Source organism: Rhipicephalus sanguineus, chromosome 6, assembly GCF_013339695.2.
Source record: "Rhipicephalus sanguineus isolate Rsan-2018 chromosome 6, BIME_Rsan_1.4, whole genome shotgun sequence".
NCBI lineage: Eukaryota > Metazoa > Arthropoda > Arachnida > Ixodida > Ixodidae > Rhipicephalus > Rhipicephalus sanguineus.
Genome location: NC_051181.1, coordinates 136264517 through 136281261, shown reverse-complemented (window position 1 = coordinate 136281261; position 16745 = coordinate 136264517). Strand labels below are relative to the sequence as shown.

The 16745-nt window shown below is 45.1% G+C and overlaps 2 protein-coding genes across 4 annotated transcripts in view; one reads left to right on the top strand and one right to left on the bottom strand.

The window, feature by feature from the left end:
* The window catches only part of LOC119397581 (glutamate receptor ionotropic, kainate 3-like), a 251719-nt gene extending 238247 nt beyond the window's left edge, over positions 1-13472 (top strand). Inside the window, exons 3-5 of the mRNA XM_037665006.2 lie at positions 5487-5520; positions 9836-9960; positions 13420-13472. Coding sequence (XP_037520934.1) covers positions 5487-5520; positions 9836-9960; positions 13420-13472 — 212 coding nt within the window. The remainder of the gene's footprint in view (positions 1-5486; positions 5521-9835; positions 9961-13419) is intronic.
* LOC119396502 (homeobox protein slou-like) overlaps positions 1-16745 on the bottom strand; it is a 346344-nt gene that overhangs the window by 129889 nt on the left and 199710 nt on the right. The window lies entirely within an intron of this gene.

Genomic DNA, 16745 nt, shown 5'->3' with positions numbered 1-16745 from the left:
GCCCAGTTTGCCCCACGTACGCATGGCCACACGTCATAGGAATGTTATACACAACATTTTTTCGCGCAATCTACGAACTGTTTTTTACGCGGAGACTTAATGCTACATTCTTTTTTTTTTTGCTGTTTCCTCGCCTTCGAACATCTTTTTTTACCTTGGAACACACACCTCCTGTTTTCTTTTCCGCTGTAAACACCACTTGTACACCGTAATTTCCCGTCACCTTTTTAAGCCTGTGTGAAATGCTGTGCACATATGTTGGGTACTTCAGGAGAGGTTTTTTTTTTTTTTCAAAAATAGACCAGTTGTTAGATTGCGCTTGTCCGAGTGTGCTCTTTTCTTCGTCTTTGTTTGTTTCGCGCAAGTGGCTAAAAAATGAATTCGTTCCAACTAGGCCGGCTAGCAGTTTTGCTTAAGATACTTCGATACGTTGTCAAATTTGCTATTATAAATTCATATAATGAAGCAGCAAAAACCTATGTACAACAGTGTTTAATTGAAAATTCCTTAACTGCAATCAGCATTGTTTAATTTTAATGAAATATATGTTTGTATCCCGAAAGTTCTGTCTTCCTTGCTCAGAGCATAGTAGTTTCATCCCGAAACAACTTATTGAGATATTTTTTTTGGCTGCTTAACATGAGAGCTCTTTGTACGCTGTGCTGTCAGTGGTTTTTTTCTTGACACCTACGCAATTGGTGGTTGTCGTTGCTCTACTTGGCGACAAGCTAGCGGGTTGCCATCTATACTTGCAAGAACGCCATGAAGCCTCCGCACGATTGCGCATACACCGCTGTGCTGTCTTACCTTCTCCGTAGGCGTGTTACCGTTTTCGTAATACCGCATCCACCGACAGGTGTAGAGCAGCAGCAAAGCAGGTAGCGATATTTTTTTTGTGAAGCATCGTGTGAAGACGATAACTACAGAGTCAGCGCTCACAATTCAAAACTGCAATGATTTTTCATATTTAATTTATCTGCTGGCGTAAAGCGTTCGTTAGCAACATATTCATTAACGCGCAATCTTTTACGATTTCTTCCCCGAGAGGACATGTGCTGCCCAGAAGCGTCTCAGAGGTATCCTAGTGACAGAAAACGTCGCAGTATATTACTGCTATTCACAATATGGCAACTTCTAGCTCTGCTTACTTGCTAATTTGTAAGAATAATAGAAAAAACTTTTCAGTGACCTAAAAAACGAATATGTCTAAGTCAAATCGCAGGGCGATTCCGTATTAAAATATCACAGTGAATAAGTATACAGGTTGTTTCACGTAAGTAGAACCGAATACTTGAAAAAACAAAAGGTTAACCGCGACTGAATGAAACCAGCGGCGTATGGTTTACCATCATGTGCGCTCGATGTAGTATTTTTTATTGGTTAATTCGTTAATTAACTAAGGACAATTATGTGACATTTTTAATATTCTCTGTAGGGCCAAGTGCACTTCGTTATGCCATAGAGTGCGTTTAAAGACGATCAATCCAGTTCTTATGTTTTCTTTGTTTTCTTTTTTTTTGGGGGGGGGGGGTGACGTACATGCTGCGTGGTGAATATATTCTGGCTTTTAAAGAGCGCCCGTGAAATATGAAGTCAAACCACGTGATTGCGCTCATGCGCTACCGTAATGCAGCGCTCTCAAACGTTCTTCGAGCGAAACAACCGGCGCGCGGACCACCATCCTATCGCTTCTGAGGGATGATGGCGTTTGTTGTCCTGGCAGCCAGAAATGTGGACGCACTGTGGAGACGAAGCCTAGAGCAGCGGCCGCTCATTTCGCCGCGGTCCACGCGCCGGTTGTTGCACTCAAACACGTCTGAGAGAGCTGCAGTACGGTAGCGCACGAGGGCAGTAACGCAGTCATATTTCTCCGGCCTTCTTTAAATACCGGAAAATATGACTACGCAGCATGTGCGTTTCTACGAAGAATTGCATCGGTCGTTTTGGAATGCCTTCTACGACGTAACGAAACGCACTTGGCCCTGAAGTCAATATTAGAAATGTCGCATAATTCGTCTTTGTTAATTAACAAATTAAACGATATACAAAACTACCCTAACGAGAGCCACATGACGGGGAAACCATGTCGTTGATTTTATTCAGTTGAGGTTAACCGCTTCTTTATAAAACACCTTGAACATATGCGGTACAGGCGGCATCCCTAAAAGCTGCGACAACAGATCATGAGTGATCGTCAATATAGATGCTAAGGTCAGACAATATAAAAGTCAGTGCCTATGAAAAATAGCATAAAAGGGCGCGTGGGTGCGCTCATGAGAAAAACGGAGTACTTGGTATTATATGTTTCTCACATACCCTTCCTAAATCTTTTGATTTTTTCTTATAATTTCCGTTATTAGGCTAAACTGCGAACTCAATTTCGCTATTTTACTAAATCGTAAGAAGAAATTTTGTTACGGTATACTCTAGGCACGCTCAGATTATTTCACCTTTGTCCTCAACATCGCCTTGACGTAACAGTAAGCTCACATGGAATGTATAGATATGTAAATAGTAGCAATGACGCAGACAGGTAAATATAAGAATAAAGCAAAGAAGGAATTTAGGAGCAGGTTACAGAATAAATGTACAGTAAACAGGCGAGTAAAACCTATACAGAAACACAGGTAATGCGTGAGATGCAAACGGAGGATATCATGTAGATCACTTGTTCTAACAGTCAAGCAGGGGCGTAGCCGGGCGGGGGGGGGGGGGTTCAACCCCCCCCCCCGAAATTTTTTCAGTTTTGCTTGCGCACACATACAAATGCACACGCACACATACAAATGCACGCACTAACATACATAAAGTATGGTTGAACCCCCCCCCCCTCCGAAAAAAATTTCTGGCTATGCCCCTGCAGTCAAGCTATCATTAAAAAAACTTCTCGAATAATTTAGCCGGAAGAACAAATACACAGTACGCCAGAATATCTTCTGTTACGTAAATGCTTGTTCTGTTGCATCTAGCATCGGCACCGGTGGTGCGGCGGTTGCCAGAACCTCATTTGCATATAAGTGAATCTCATCGTATATACGTGAGGCTTACATACACGAGATCTTTTCGCAATCGCTGATGTGCGAAAGCAGTGAGACGCAAAGCAACCCCATTCTTGCATTCTTCAGACTGCAACGAAGCACCACGTGGGACAAACTTCGATAACGACACAATAGCGGCATTGGAACTTGAGCGGTTGATGCCGCACGCATCGGCGTGCGCAACAAAGTGCTGTCGTTACGAACAAATGTCATGACACCGACACAACTAAAAAAAAAAACATCGAAAAAATAAAAGGTCCGCGGCGCGTAGATGTTCGCGCTTCTTGTCGAGCTGGCTCGACAGCCATCACGTGACTTCGCTCCACCAATGGGGACGCGTATCGCTTGGCCTCGCTAGAGCACTCGGGCGGAAAGATAAAAGAATGTCGCAGTTGTTTTGTTCCATTCTGTTGGCTTACTGGCAGCAGTATCAGCATAAGAAGAGGAGTTCAGCCGATGTTTATTGTTTTGCATGGTGCTGTTTCTATAGTAGTATCTTGTATCTTAAGATACACGATAAACTGCTGATTGTATCGGAAGTTCAGATACAGATACTCGTTTTGTGAGACGCATCACGATACAGATACAAGATACTCAAAGAGTACCTAAGATAGTATCTGAGATACATGTATCTTCGATACTACCCAGCACTGCTAGCAACCGTCCTTGAATGTCATCCTTAAAGGTCATCGAGGATGAAAGCAGCGAAGGCATTGCTAAAAATTTTGAAGGTCAACAGACTTACACGAGCGGCTGTAGACTGATAGTGATGCAGTATACCGCGAAAGACTGACGGAATGTGACGTGTGTGTGCCCCCCCCCCCCCTTTCTCTCTCTCTCTCTCTCTCTTTCTCGCTTCTACGTTATTTACTCTTTTAACTTTCAAACCCCCCTCCCCTTCCCCCAGTTTAGGGTAGCGTTCTTCTAAACGGGTTAACATCCCTGTCTTTCCTTTTCCCTCGGCTGTTTTCCTTCATAACGTGAATAGAAGCAAAATTTTGAGCGGCACCTGTTAAGGAACGTCATAGCGTGTGGACGGTCGACCGAGTTGTTTGCAGGCATTTTCATAACGGCGGTTAAAAGGGTTGGGGCGTGTCACCCGATAATTACCGCTTCTGTGGGCCCCGCGTCAAAGAACACGTTTGATTTTTGATTATCGTTTCCTGACTTAGTCATGCATCGCTTCTTTTTAATTTCTTACTTAGCGGCGCCGTCGCCTTTTTGGAAAAGACAGAGAGATTCCGGTAACCCTAATTAAACCTGTTGCGTGGAACCTGTTAAAACCGAACGTCGAGCGAGCGCCCGCCCCTTCTTTTTGTTGCGTTTTTGGGCCTCTCCTGTTAAGCCATCGACCATCGCTCGGCGCCCTGTAATTGCGTTAAACTTCAAAACGTCAACCTGCTCGCTCGCTCGCTCGCTCGCTCCCTCCCCTAGTCTGTGTACCTAGAGTCGGGAGGGCAGGGCCCCGGCTGTTGGCTTTTTTAAATTCTTTTCTTTCAGCGCTCTAGGAACACTGCACTGGTAGTGTATCTTCTTTTTCTTTTTGGTTGTTAGGGAGAGGCGCAAAATTCACTTGAGATTGATAAAACCTGCCGCACTCGATGCCTAATTGTTGGGCATACATTTAATGACGGCTGAGCATTTGCCTGCAGCGGTGCACAACCTGCGGCTTCGAATAAGTTAGCGAGAACACGGGCAAAACGCTTGAAAACCGCCACAATATCATTTTTTTTCTGCGACCGTTTAGTACCTTCGGAGAGAGAGAGAGAGGGGGGGGGGGGGCAGTTTCCATTTTAATCCGTGCGAAATATATATATATATATATATATATATATATATATATATATATATATATATATATATATATATATATATGCAGCATGTTAATGTTTGATTGAGCGCCTCAAGTATCTGTTAAAGAAAAAAACAACATATAAAACTTATTTCATTGGATAAATATTTAGAAAGCAACAATGCGATCACTGCACTCTTCTCGTTGCTCACATTTGAGAGCGAGAAGTACTGATGCGTCCCGTGTTACTTAAATAGGACGTGCTAGTGCGCTATATGAACTGATGTAACATTAAAGCTCGCAATATAGTATGGTCAAACGCTACGTAATTATCACATGGCGAACTTGCGTAAATTAAATGCCAACCGAACGAGTGGAGATACGTGATTTTAACAACCAGTGCACCACTCGCCCTCACCATCCGACGTAGTGCGTCGCGTAATGCTTTAAAAATAACATAACGCTGTTCGAAGAACAGGTGATTTTATGCAACTCTAGGTGCGCAAGTTTTAATTATGATGCGTGAAGTACTTCCTCCACATAAAGCCTCTAAAGAGAGAAAAAAAGACGGACACACATACTGCGAAACGCTCTCAAGCAGAAATTTCAGAACCGAACTACTTGCGTATACGTCTTCAACCACGTTGCCTACTAAGCATGTAGTGAAATACGGAACATCTCTCTTAGTTAGTTAGTTAGTTAGTTAGTTAATTAGTTAGTTAGTTAGTTAGTTAGTTAGTTAGTTAGTTAGTTAGTTAGTTAGTTAGTTAGTTAGTTAGTTAGTTAGTTAGTTAGTTAGTTAGTTAGTTAGTTAGTTAGTTAGTTAGTTAGTTAGTTAGTTAGTTAGTTAGTTAGTTAGTGAAAATCATGGCGATAAGAGGAAAAAATGAAGATTACGTAAAAGCATCTAGAGACGCTTCATGTGAGTCAGCCAAGCCATAAAAAAATCGCATATTCACGAAGTCCATTCACATAGTGACATCAAAGACAAAACAAATTACACTCCATTCACATACACTATATTTCACATAAATGGCAGTCCCGCGAATACCGAATATGTGAAAATACGCTACACATAACGTCCGGTCGCATAACAACGCTGTTGTTTGGTTGTTTGTTTGTTTGTTTGTTTGTTTGTTTGTTTGTTTGTTTGTTTGTTTGTTTCGATGTGCGCAGTAGAATGTGCACCTTGCTAAGCTTCTGCAGTGTCTCAAAAAAAGAAAGAAACCTGACATCCCACCGATTTTCAGGAGAGGAGGAAGAATGACGGAAGTACTGCGTTCAAGCTCCTTCGTTTATTCCCCCATTATTTGACAACTAGCTGGCAACCGAATGAGACAGCTGTCGTACAACCAAGCAATCCCGGACGTTATAAGCCTCGTTCTTGACGTATAGGCTCTGTTCGAACTTGGACGAGACACATGTCGAGTCGTTGTTTAAGCTCTTACCGCGCGTGATTGCCTGTTCGGAAGACGGTTTGCTCTTACGCCACGAAACGGCATGACATCCGAATGCGCTTCCTCGTTTTAAGAGACCCTACATTTGGCAGAATAATTGCGTATTGCGGAAGTAGCGAGACGGCGCGTGTCTAGCATGCTAGAGCTGACGTGCACTTTAAGTAATAACAAGAAAAAGAAAGAGAGAAAGAGGAGGAGAAGGAACTGAGAGAGAGGAGGAGTAGGGATACACACGGCGCGAAGAACAGCTATTAAAAATTGCAGTCAGTTTGCAACAGTGAAAACCATCGGATAGCGAAGCGGTAAGCGCACGAGTGTGCGTGACCAAGCGTCATCATCATCATTTCGTTTTATTTGTTTATTTATTCACTCTACCTACGACCACGTGACCTGCGAGAATACTACTACTACTACTACTACTACTACTACTACTACTACTACTACTACTACTATTACTACTACTGCTGCTGCTACTACTACTACTACCACTACAACTACTACTGCTACTACTACTACTACTACCACTACAACAACAACTACTACTACTACTACTACTACTACTACTACTACTACCACTACTACTACTACTACTACTACAACTACCACTACTACTACTACTACTACTACTACTACTACGACTACGACTACGACGACGACGACAGCACAGGATAGACTAAGACACCTTCGCTGTAAAAGCACATAATTATGCGGATCTTGTTAACCGATACGTATGACGTAACGTCTCCGTTTACCCAGCTGCAGCTTGCTCACGACGGCGAATAAGAAAGCAAGAGAAACATTACGAAGTTGTCGAAAACCAACATCAAATGATTAAGATTCAGACCGAATCGGGGGTATTTACACTGGTTACAGAAGTGACACGAGTTTTGCGGACGTCATGACAACTTGGACGTATTCGAAAAATGTCGAGCACGCGAGAAAACAGAAGGCTGAGTGACGCGAAACGGAGGGGGTTTTGTCCGTCCGCCTGCTCTTTCAGCCTCTAGTGAGACAATGCCTATCGTTCAGTGCAACGCGTGACGTAAGAATTACAGCGTGCCGTATTCAGAGTTAGTTCCCCCGGCACCCTGTCAAACCTGTTAACACCGATTTGAATAGAAAAGCTCGAGTGATGTTTAAACTAACGAGAGAATCTAGTGCGGGCTGTCACAACCAAAATGTTGTGTACGGGTCAATATATTCATCCGCGGGGGTATCTTTCAGGATGCCGCATCAAACCTCATTTTAAACAGCCCCGCACGTCATTAGAGCTTGGCAGAGCACTCAGAAAAAACACACACCGAGTACGAGCTATGACAGCCTCCTCAATGAAGTAGGTTTCTTTCCCGTTATTTAAAAACTTCGTTCCATATCAGTGCAATCAAACTTAGGAATCGAAGAGCGCGACAGTTAGAAGTATTATACGGTCCATTGCGCAGTTGCCTAAGACGACTCGAAGGCGAAAGCCATCTTCTTTTTCTTCCTACTCGATTGTATTGATTCTCTCCGCTGAAAACTTTCTGTACGCAACGTGGTTTTGCACTGCCTCCGGGATCGGCCTACCCTTGACCAATTAAGTGACGATGTCATGTGATGACTTCGTCATGTGACATCATAGTGGTGTCATGATGACGTTGCAAATGTTGGCGACATGTGACGTTATGGTGATGTCATAGGGCGACGTCACCACGATAATTTTTTGCGATGGCGACGACGACGAATTTTTGCATCACTCGTCTTGATGGCGACGATTTCCTCGGTGTGTTGCGCTGTCGACGGTCACTTTTCGCGTTTGATGAGTGTGAGCATCTAAGACTTTCGCCTTACTTCGAAAGGCAGAAATGCTCCTGCCGTGCCAATTTGCCATGGCAACGTCCTCGACGACAATTTCCTCGGAAAAATACAATCTGTCGCGCGATAGTATAAAATGTCGAACTTGGTTCCCCGCGCGCGTGGTACATAGTGGAGTCTGAGAAGAAGGCTGAAGGGCAAGAAAGGTAAGAATGTCGTTAACTTGAAAATCTGGACTTCGCGGCTTCAAGCTGATTTCAAAATTAAAAATGCGATGCTACGTGCTTACGAATTTATGGATGGATATATTAACGCAAAATGAAGTAGAATGAAAGCGTGAAAACATTCACACCACCATACTCGACGTGAGTCCTGATTTGAACTTGGACAATATCAAAACTCAAAATACAAGCCAACTGGGATGCTGCCTTTCTTTATAAAATAAACTTGGGACGTTCGAAAGGCAGAATCGGAGCGGTGTGCTCCTGCCGTGCCACTCAAAACAAAGCAATCACTCTTTCGGTCAAGAATATATTTGAGGACGAGTTTGTTTAATTTGTTTAAAAAAAAACGCATAGACTCGTACGGATACTCATAACGGTAATCATGTCTAATTAAGTCATTTAGTTCTCGGTATCGAAGCTCATTCGAAAGCCAAAATGTGCAAGGGGTGTATCTCTGCGGAATAAGAATGTCCCACAGTTTCAAACTTCAGTCGCTACACAAATGCAGCGCAAGCTTTTGAAACGTACTGTCCGCGGTAAAGCGTCAGCGTTATTTGTATGACCGTTGTCTGAACAACTGCTTATTATTATACCCGAAACCTTTAACGAACGAAGGGGATTGTTCCACGAGGCTCGTATCTTAGTCAGACACATCGAAATGAAAGCCAGTTACGAACGTCCTGAAGTACTTGTATAAAGTGCCTAAGATAAAAAAAAATCACACTGCGAAACGCTGCGTATACATATAGTGTATTTCACCGCATTGCCTGTTCGACATGCAACGGAATACAGAACGTCTATCTTATTAGTTATTTCATTCTTTCATACATTAGTTCATTAGATTGTTTGTTTGTTCTTGGTTTGTTCATTTGGTTGTGTCTAACCGAAACTTGTAAGAGTTTTTCGTGACACTCGAATTGATAGAAAGAGATCTTTACTACCCCATATTAACCATCCCTACTGTGTAGCTGGTAGCACACTGGACGTAGTCTAGTTAACCTTTCTGCCTTTCCTAATTCCTTCTCTCTCTCTCTATCTTGCTCGACGAGTGACGTGCGCTGCTTAGCCTCTTGGGTAGGACAGCGGGCCCCCCCATGTGTCAATAACTTCCCTATTCTTCCCCATTTCCTTATCGCCAGGTAGCAAACCGAACACTCGATCTGGTCGGCTTCCGCCTTTATGCTTCTTTTCCTGTCTCCTCTCACAGTCCTCAGTGTCAATAACGAGATGAAAGGGCAAACTGATCATCTCGGCGAAGTACGTTCGGTGTGTGGCCGACGTCTCTTTCCGCGCCTACGTCTCACAGGGCGAGTGCATCGGATGCACCAATACGTGCCCGTTGACTAACGACAGGCCGCCGCCGTATAAGGAGCGCAGGGCACTAATCCTCGCCGTCTCCTCGCAGTGTGCAGCTTGCTGGGCACGGGCTCGCGGGCATCTTCGGGCCGTCGTCGACGTGACCAGCATGCACGTGCAGTCCACTCTGCGACGCACTGGACGTGCCGCACATCGAGATTGCGCTGGGACTTCCAGCTGCCAGCGGGACGACCTCTCCATCAACCTCTTCCCCAAGCCCGCGGTGCTGGCCAAGGCGTACGTAGACCTCATCAAGACATGGGGCTGGAACAGGTTCGCCCTCGTCTACGAGGACCACGAAGGTACGCGCAGTCTTATTAATCGTGCTGAATACTTCTATAGGCCGCTGCGGTGGAGCGGTGGTTACGTTGCTCGGTTGCGGACCCGAAAGTCGCGGGTTCGATACCGGATGCGGCCGTCTCGCATTTTGAGGAGGCGAAACGCGTTAGAGGGCTGTGTACTGTGTGATGTAAGTGCACGTTAAAGAAAACCCGATGGTCAAGATTTCCGAAGCCCTCCACTACGGTATGCCTCATATTATATCGTGGTTTTGTGCGTAAAACCCCAGATATTATATTAGCTACTTTTTTACTTGTTTGGACTTAGCACTGATTCCTATAGCCTCTCGTCTGCGGTTTATGGGGTGTCATACGTGCCTCCAAGAGGCGTAGCCGCACCAACTCACGAGAGATGGTCGCACTGTACGCTCGCACTAGCGCACATCCCACTTTCCCGAAGTCACCTAACGTGACAGCTTAGCGGCTAAAGTACTGAGTTGTTCAGCTAGAGGACACGGGCTCGATTCCCGACCACGGCGGCTCCATTACGGTGGGGGCGAAACGCGAAACCTTTCTCGTACTTCGATTTAGGTTCATGTTTTGGAACACCAGGTGCTTAAATCCAGAGTCTTTAAATACGGCGTGCCCTATGACGGGTCGAACCCCTGTGCCCTTTAATAGTGACATGGTCTTGGCGCGTCAAACCCCAGATTTTTTTGGTCTGTAGTGGCTACTGTATGTTGACTAACCATTCAAGGAAAAAGAAAAGCTTTGTGCCGAGCTCTCGAAAGCTGTAGACGTTATTTGCGGATTGTATGAGAGATGGCGCCACCATACCCGACCAGAACGAACATGGGCCCTTCGCCAACGGAAATACAAGCGCGAGTTCGTTAGCGTGCATATCGAGCGACGATTTGTTGCCGGAGCGTGTAACCTCAGCAAACCATATTCAAGGGACCCGTGGTCATGCTATCGTAAATCTTCAGTTGGAGCTTCCTACCATAAAGCTTCAAATTTGTTCTATCTTCTATATCTTCTTTACGCCGTCACATTGTATTGCACACTTAGCTAAAATGGCGCGAAATATTAAACAGTGAATATCAATAAGATGAAGATTGACGATATAATATATGTCTAGTCAAAAACGAACGATCACAGGAAACGGCGAAGACAGGAAAGCGGCTGGGCTTCCAGCTGTGAATAGTCCAGCCTCTTTGTTGTCTTTTTCACCGTTTCCAGTTATCTTTCGTTCGGTACTCAATATATATATATATATATATATATATTATATATATATATATATATATATATATATATATATATATATATATATATATATATATATATATATATATATATATATATATATATATATATATATATATATATATATATATATGAATGCAATGCACCAACTAGCCCAACAACGTGTTATTCAACAAGAAGATACTTTGCCGTGGGATCTGTCAGCGTGGCGCGCACGTCGCGACATTCTCGCAGGAAAGTTGTAAGTTGTGTAAATTGCAAAATTTTTATGAAGAAATTATAAGGAAAAGACGAGAGGGAAAAATTATGAAGGCCCTATATTTGGATGCAGAGAGCTCACTAAGCGAGAAGACGCCAAATATAGTGGGCACATACCAAGCGCGGATCGCGTGGACGTAGTCAAAGAAGCGCTGCAGTGCTCAATGCAGGAATGGTAACAAAATAGTGACGACGTCAAACGAAGACATCAAACGAAGGAATGAAACGTGAGATAAATATATTCCAAAGCAACGTGGTTAGAGGTGTGCCTGCTGTCGCTGCCATTGCTGTTAACTTGAGGCGAATTCCGTCCTCTTCTTTAGACTATGTTATGGCGCTAGCACCGCGACATTATGTTCCTTGCCTGATCATCCGATATTCACCACAGACTGTGGTTTGTGTTCCGTCCATCACGCTATTCCTGATCACGCTATACATGTGTTTTCCACACCGATTGTAGCAACCACGTGTAATAGCGTGTTCAGGTAATGCACCAGGTTTGGTTCATTATTTAACTGTTCCCGATAGAAAGAAGCTTGCGCACCTTAACGTTTCCCTTCGAAGTAGGTAATCCACATTAAAGATTACGCTGCTTTGGTAAAGAGCTAGTGTCGCAAACAAAAAAAAGATTTAGAAGTCTTTAAAAGTTGAGTACGCCAAGGCGATGTTTTGCGCCTGACAGTATCAAACGCTGCCCGGAGCCGTATTCGTTATCTGGCAGGGATCGGTTGTCATACTACAGTGGTACTAGGCACGCTTCTTAGCAAAGTTCTGTCATAATTACGAGGGAAAAACAGCGCTAAAAAGACGGGACAAGAAAGGACACGAGACCACGGCACACTCACAGAAGGCACACTCACAGAAAAAAAAAGAAAGAAAGAAAACGTCTAACGAAAGGCTCACACCAGTATTTACTTTTCCCCTTTCGGACATTACGTTTGTTCTGGGAAACCAAGATAATCGCACGTGGGGAGTATGAGAGTCGCTTCTGGAGTCAATAAAAAAAATAATAAATAAAAAAACGCAGGCTGTGTGTGTGGCAATATCTGGTCACAAGTGATGACAGCAACCGAGAAGGAATTCCTGAAGTTCTGGGCAAACAAAACTAGACGAAGGACAGAAGCGCAAGAAAAAGAAAGTCGTGTCTTGAAGTACCGGCTTAATAATAACCGCGAGAGGCCCACTCTCAAGGACCACAAACTGCGCTATTCCTTCTCTCATCTCCCTCCGCACTCTCTTCCTTACACACACACGCTTTCTTTCCACCACCTCGTCTCCTGTCGTCTTCAAAAACGCGTATTTCGCTTTCAGTTGTGCTTGACGATCTTTATTTATTTTTCGGGGTCTCCTGATGTTCCACATGAGGCATTCGGTTCTGGCTTCCCGGATACACTGTCGACGAGAGAATCGTGCGCGGGACCCGTCCATTTCGCGAAGTCTCTGCCCGGCACTGTCTTTCGAAGAAGCTTACGTTTCTCTTTTGACCAGAAGCGTTTCACTCTGACTGTCCAAAAGAAGAGCGTCGAAACGCTTCACTCTATCGGAAAGGGAGGCAAAAGCTGAACTGGCAAGAGTGTCGGCGGCCACCGATCGGCCGAGTTGGTTATACCGTAATCGACAGGCAGGCGGAAATGTTGTCGACGCAAGTACTGAAGAAAGAAAAGCCAGAAAAGAAAGGAAGAGACAGATTCTCGACATTTGGAATTTCGTTTTTCCCCCACGTTCTTCCGGTCGTTCGCTCCCCTTATAACTTATTTTATCGTCCGTGCTTCGGCCTCGATTAAGTGTGATGGTTATCGCTTCAAAGCTTCTTTTAGAGACCGAAGCGAATACTCCCCTCCCTTTTTTTAAGGAACAGGAACGCCATTTTCCTTTTCCGACCGAACGCTCTCTTATCTCGTCTTCACTCCCCTGCCTAAACTGTCGAAGTACGTTTCTTTTTCTTCCTCCTTTTTCTAGATTTCTCGCTATCAAACAGCCGCAAGACATTGCGGAGAAGAACGGCACTCTAGAACGACGCGACTGACAGTTCTTTTTTTTTTTTTTAATCTATTCGGAGGGAGGCAAAAGCTTTCGCTTTTCAGAGGGCGCGTGAAAAGGAACGTAAGGCAGCGATGATAAAAGTTGTGTAAAGGAGGGATCCGCTAATGCGCATTCTTTTCGGTGGGGCAGCATTACAAGGATGGTGCCGAATTCGTATAACCCACACAGTGAACTCGGGCCACCGCCATTAGTCTTTTCTCGTTGTTCCTTTCTTTCTCTCTAAAGAAGTTCGGAGAAAGTTTTCGCCATTAGAGCATTAAGATGTGTCTGTATTGTTGTATATAAGTGCGGCGTTACCAAGGGGCCTTGCAGAGTATACACTTTTCCAGGAAAGATGTGCAAGGTTAAGTCAAGGGCTGTCCGTTGCTAGTCCGCCTTGCCTCATTATTTCCAGCGCTGTATTTTAAGCAGTTTGAACGCCTTCGGTTCGAGACGGTCCAGTACATTTCATCGCCCGAAAAATGCGCCACTTTCTGTATTTTATTCTTTTGACAACGCTGTAAAACATCCTTTTTTTGTTTTGCTGGATTGACACGGGTTGTCTCTTTTGTCTCCATAATTGAGAATAGTTGCGAACGAAAGAATGCGGGCACGCCAGAAGAGATATAGCTGTTGGTTACTATGGAAACGGAGGAGAGCGTGACGTGAAATAAAAGGATAAATGGGTGGCGCTTTGAAGAAATGCGATCGACAACAAATTCTGCTAACATCACAGGTCACCGCTTTCAAAATGGCCAGTTCGCAGCGGTGCGCAGACATAGATGTTGAGGTTATAATGTCGTAAACGTTAAGGTATGGCCGTACTTCTGGTTCCTTTACACAGGCGTCAATTATGCATGTTAGCTGAGTAAAAATGAATGCATGCCCGAGTAAGACTCGTTGCTGGGCAAATTGGTTGACATCAAAGGGATGCATATTAGCTCCAACTAGGAAAGAAAGGCTCGAGAAAGAAGTCGAAAAAAAAGCATAGAAGGCGAGCACTAGACTTCAACTGTTGATCCGAAAGGTGAAGCCAGGGTAATGCAACAATTTCCGCATGCGTGCGTCAGTATCGGCAAAATGCAATCGCACTGGCATATCAAATAAGATGCAGCCCTTTGATGCGCCAGGGCGATCGCATTTTGCAGATACTGACACACACATGCGCAAATGGTTGCATTCCCTTGGCTTCACCTTTCGGATAAACAGTTGAAGTCTAGCGCCCGACCTTTATGCTTTTGTCGACTTCTTTCTCGAGCACGTCTTCCTAGTTTGCGTTAATATGCATCCCTTTGAATACATCTCCGCTTGGAATCGGTAACGACTTTCACTGTTCATGGGAAACAAGAGAGAGAAATAGATGAAAAGGAAACGCAGGGAGGTTAACCTGGCGCGAATGACCGGTTTGCTACCCTGCACAGGGGTGGGGATATAGGGGTCGGAAAGAGGACAGAGAGAGAGTGAGATAAAATGAAAACGAAAAAAAAAAAACGCACACTGCACACACACGCAAGACGTTCCAGTCAGAGCCGTTCTGAGAGACCAGTTGAACGCAGAAAGCGCAGTAGCGCTTGCACAGCCTTTTCTGTGACGTTTGGTCCGGTCGATGGCGCAGGATTCTTTCTTCCGACAGAGTGAGGTCGTCCAACTTATCGAGCGCGTTGCAAAGTGACTGTCTCTGTGAACAGTACTGTGGGCAGTCGCACAGAATATGTTGAATTGTTTCATCACTGCCGCAGTGGTCACATGATGCGGTGTCGTCCATTCCTATGCGGCACGCGTACGCGCGCGTAAATGCGACACCCAACCATAACCTGCACAGGAGGGTAGCGTCACGTCGGCGAAGGCCTGGAGGAATTTGAAGGCTGAGAGTTGGGTCCAGGGATATAGTCGCGCATGCTTGAAGTGCGGCTCGTTCCATTGCGACGTGGTGCATTGACGAGCAAGCACGCGGAGCTTCCATGCAGCGTCAGTCCTAGAGAGCGTATTATTATTTGACTGCTTTCTGTATGGGCTGAACGGGCAGCTTGATCGGCCCGTTTATTGCCGATAATCCCACAGTGACTTGGAAGCCATTGAAAAGTTATTTCATGGCCTTTCTCAATTAAATGGTGAGTCTCTTCTGCAATCTGAAAAGACCAGTTGCTCGTGCGGGCCGCGGCTTAAAGGTGACGAACAGACCTTTTTGGGATTGCAGTAGTACCGCCTTTGAGTACTGAAGATCGTCCATTTTGTGTCCGTCATCAGTAATGAAAAGTAATGCGGCAAGAAGCGCTGCGAGCTCTGCTGCTGTCGCATGTCGTAAGGTGAGAGGTCTTAAATTTGATTGTCGTGGCTTTCAGAGGTATTACGACAGCGGCGGTTGAGCTGTTCGTCATAACGGAGCCGTCGGTGTATACGTGCATTGAGCCTCGGTACTTCTCATATAACAGGAGCAAAGCGAGTTGTTTAAGAGCCGGTGTGACGAATATGCCTCTTTACGGATGCCGGGTATCGCCAGGCTGATGATAGGCTGAGTCAGGCACCACGGAGGAACTGAAGGTCTCGCAGCGGGCGTGAAGCCGTTGGCAAAGACTCACGATATGCGGCTACCGTTCGGCAAAAAGAGGTGCATGGTCGGTCTACTGGTAAAGAGGCTAGGTGGTGACGGGGAGTCCGAGCAAGATGCCTTATATGTGTCCTGAGTGCTTCGACGTCAATATGTGTCTTGATGAGGGGTCTCTGGCGAGCGCTATAGACGCCACCGTCGACGCGCTAAGAGGCAAGCCTAGGCAAATTCGGAGGGCTTGGGCTGAACACTTTGTAGTATTCGTAGGCTTGTTTTGCTTGCGTTGGTTAACGCGGGCAAGCTGTAGCGCAGGAAGCCGAGGAAAAGTACCCTGTAAGCTGTAGCATAGCACTTGGTGACATTCCCCAAGTCTTGCCTGCGAAGAACTTCAATAGATGACAGATGCCGATCAACCGTTTTTTTTGTACAATACGTGATGGCTCCATGAGAGATCCCTGTCGATTATGACACCCAGAAACTTGTACGACCGAATATACGGTATAGTTTGGCCATTGATGAATACGCCGTAGTTATTCATAGGTTGCGCGTGAAAGCCACGAGGGGCCATTTCTCGGAAGAAATCTCCAAGCCTCGTTTACGGAGGGTAACGGGCAGTTTGAGCGGCAGCTCTTTGAATTCTCGCTCGCAACTGCAGGCATGTTACGGCAGACGTCCAAATGCAGATCATCCGGTACATTGATATCTTCAGCTGTGC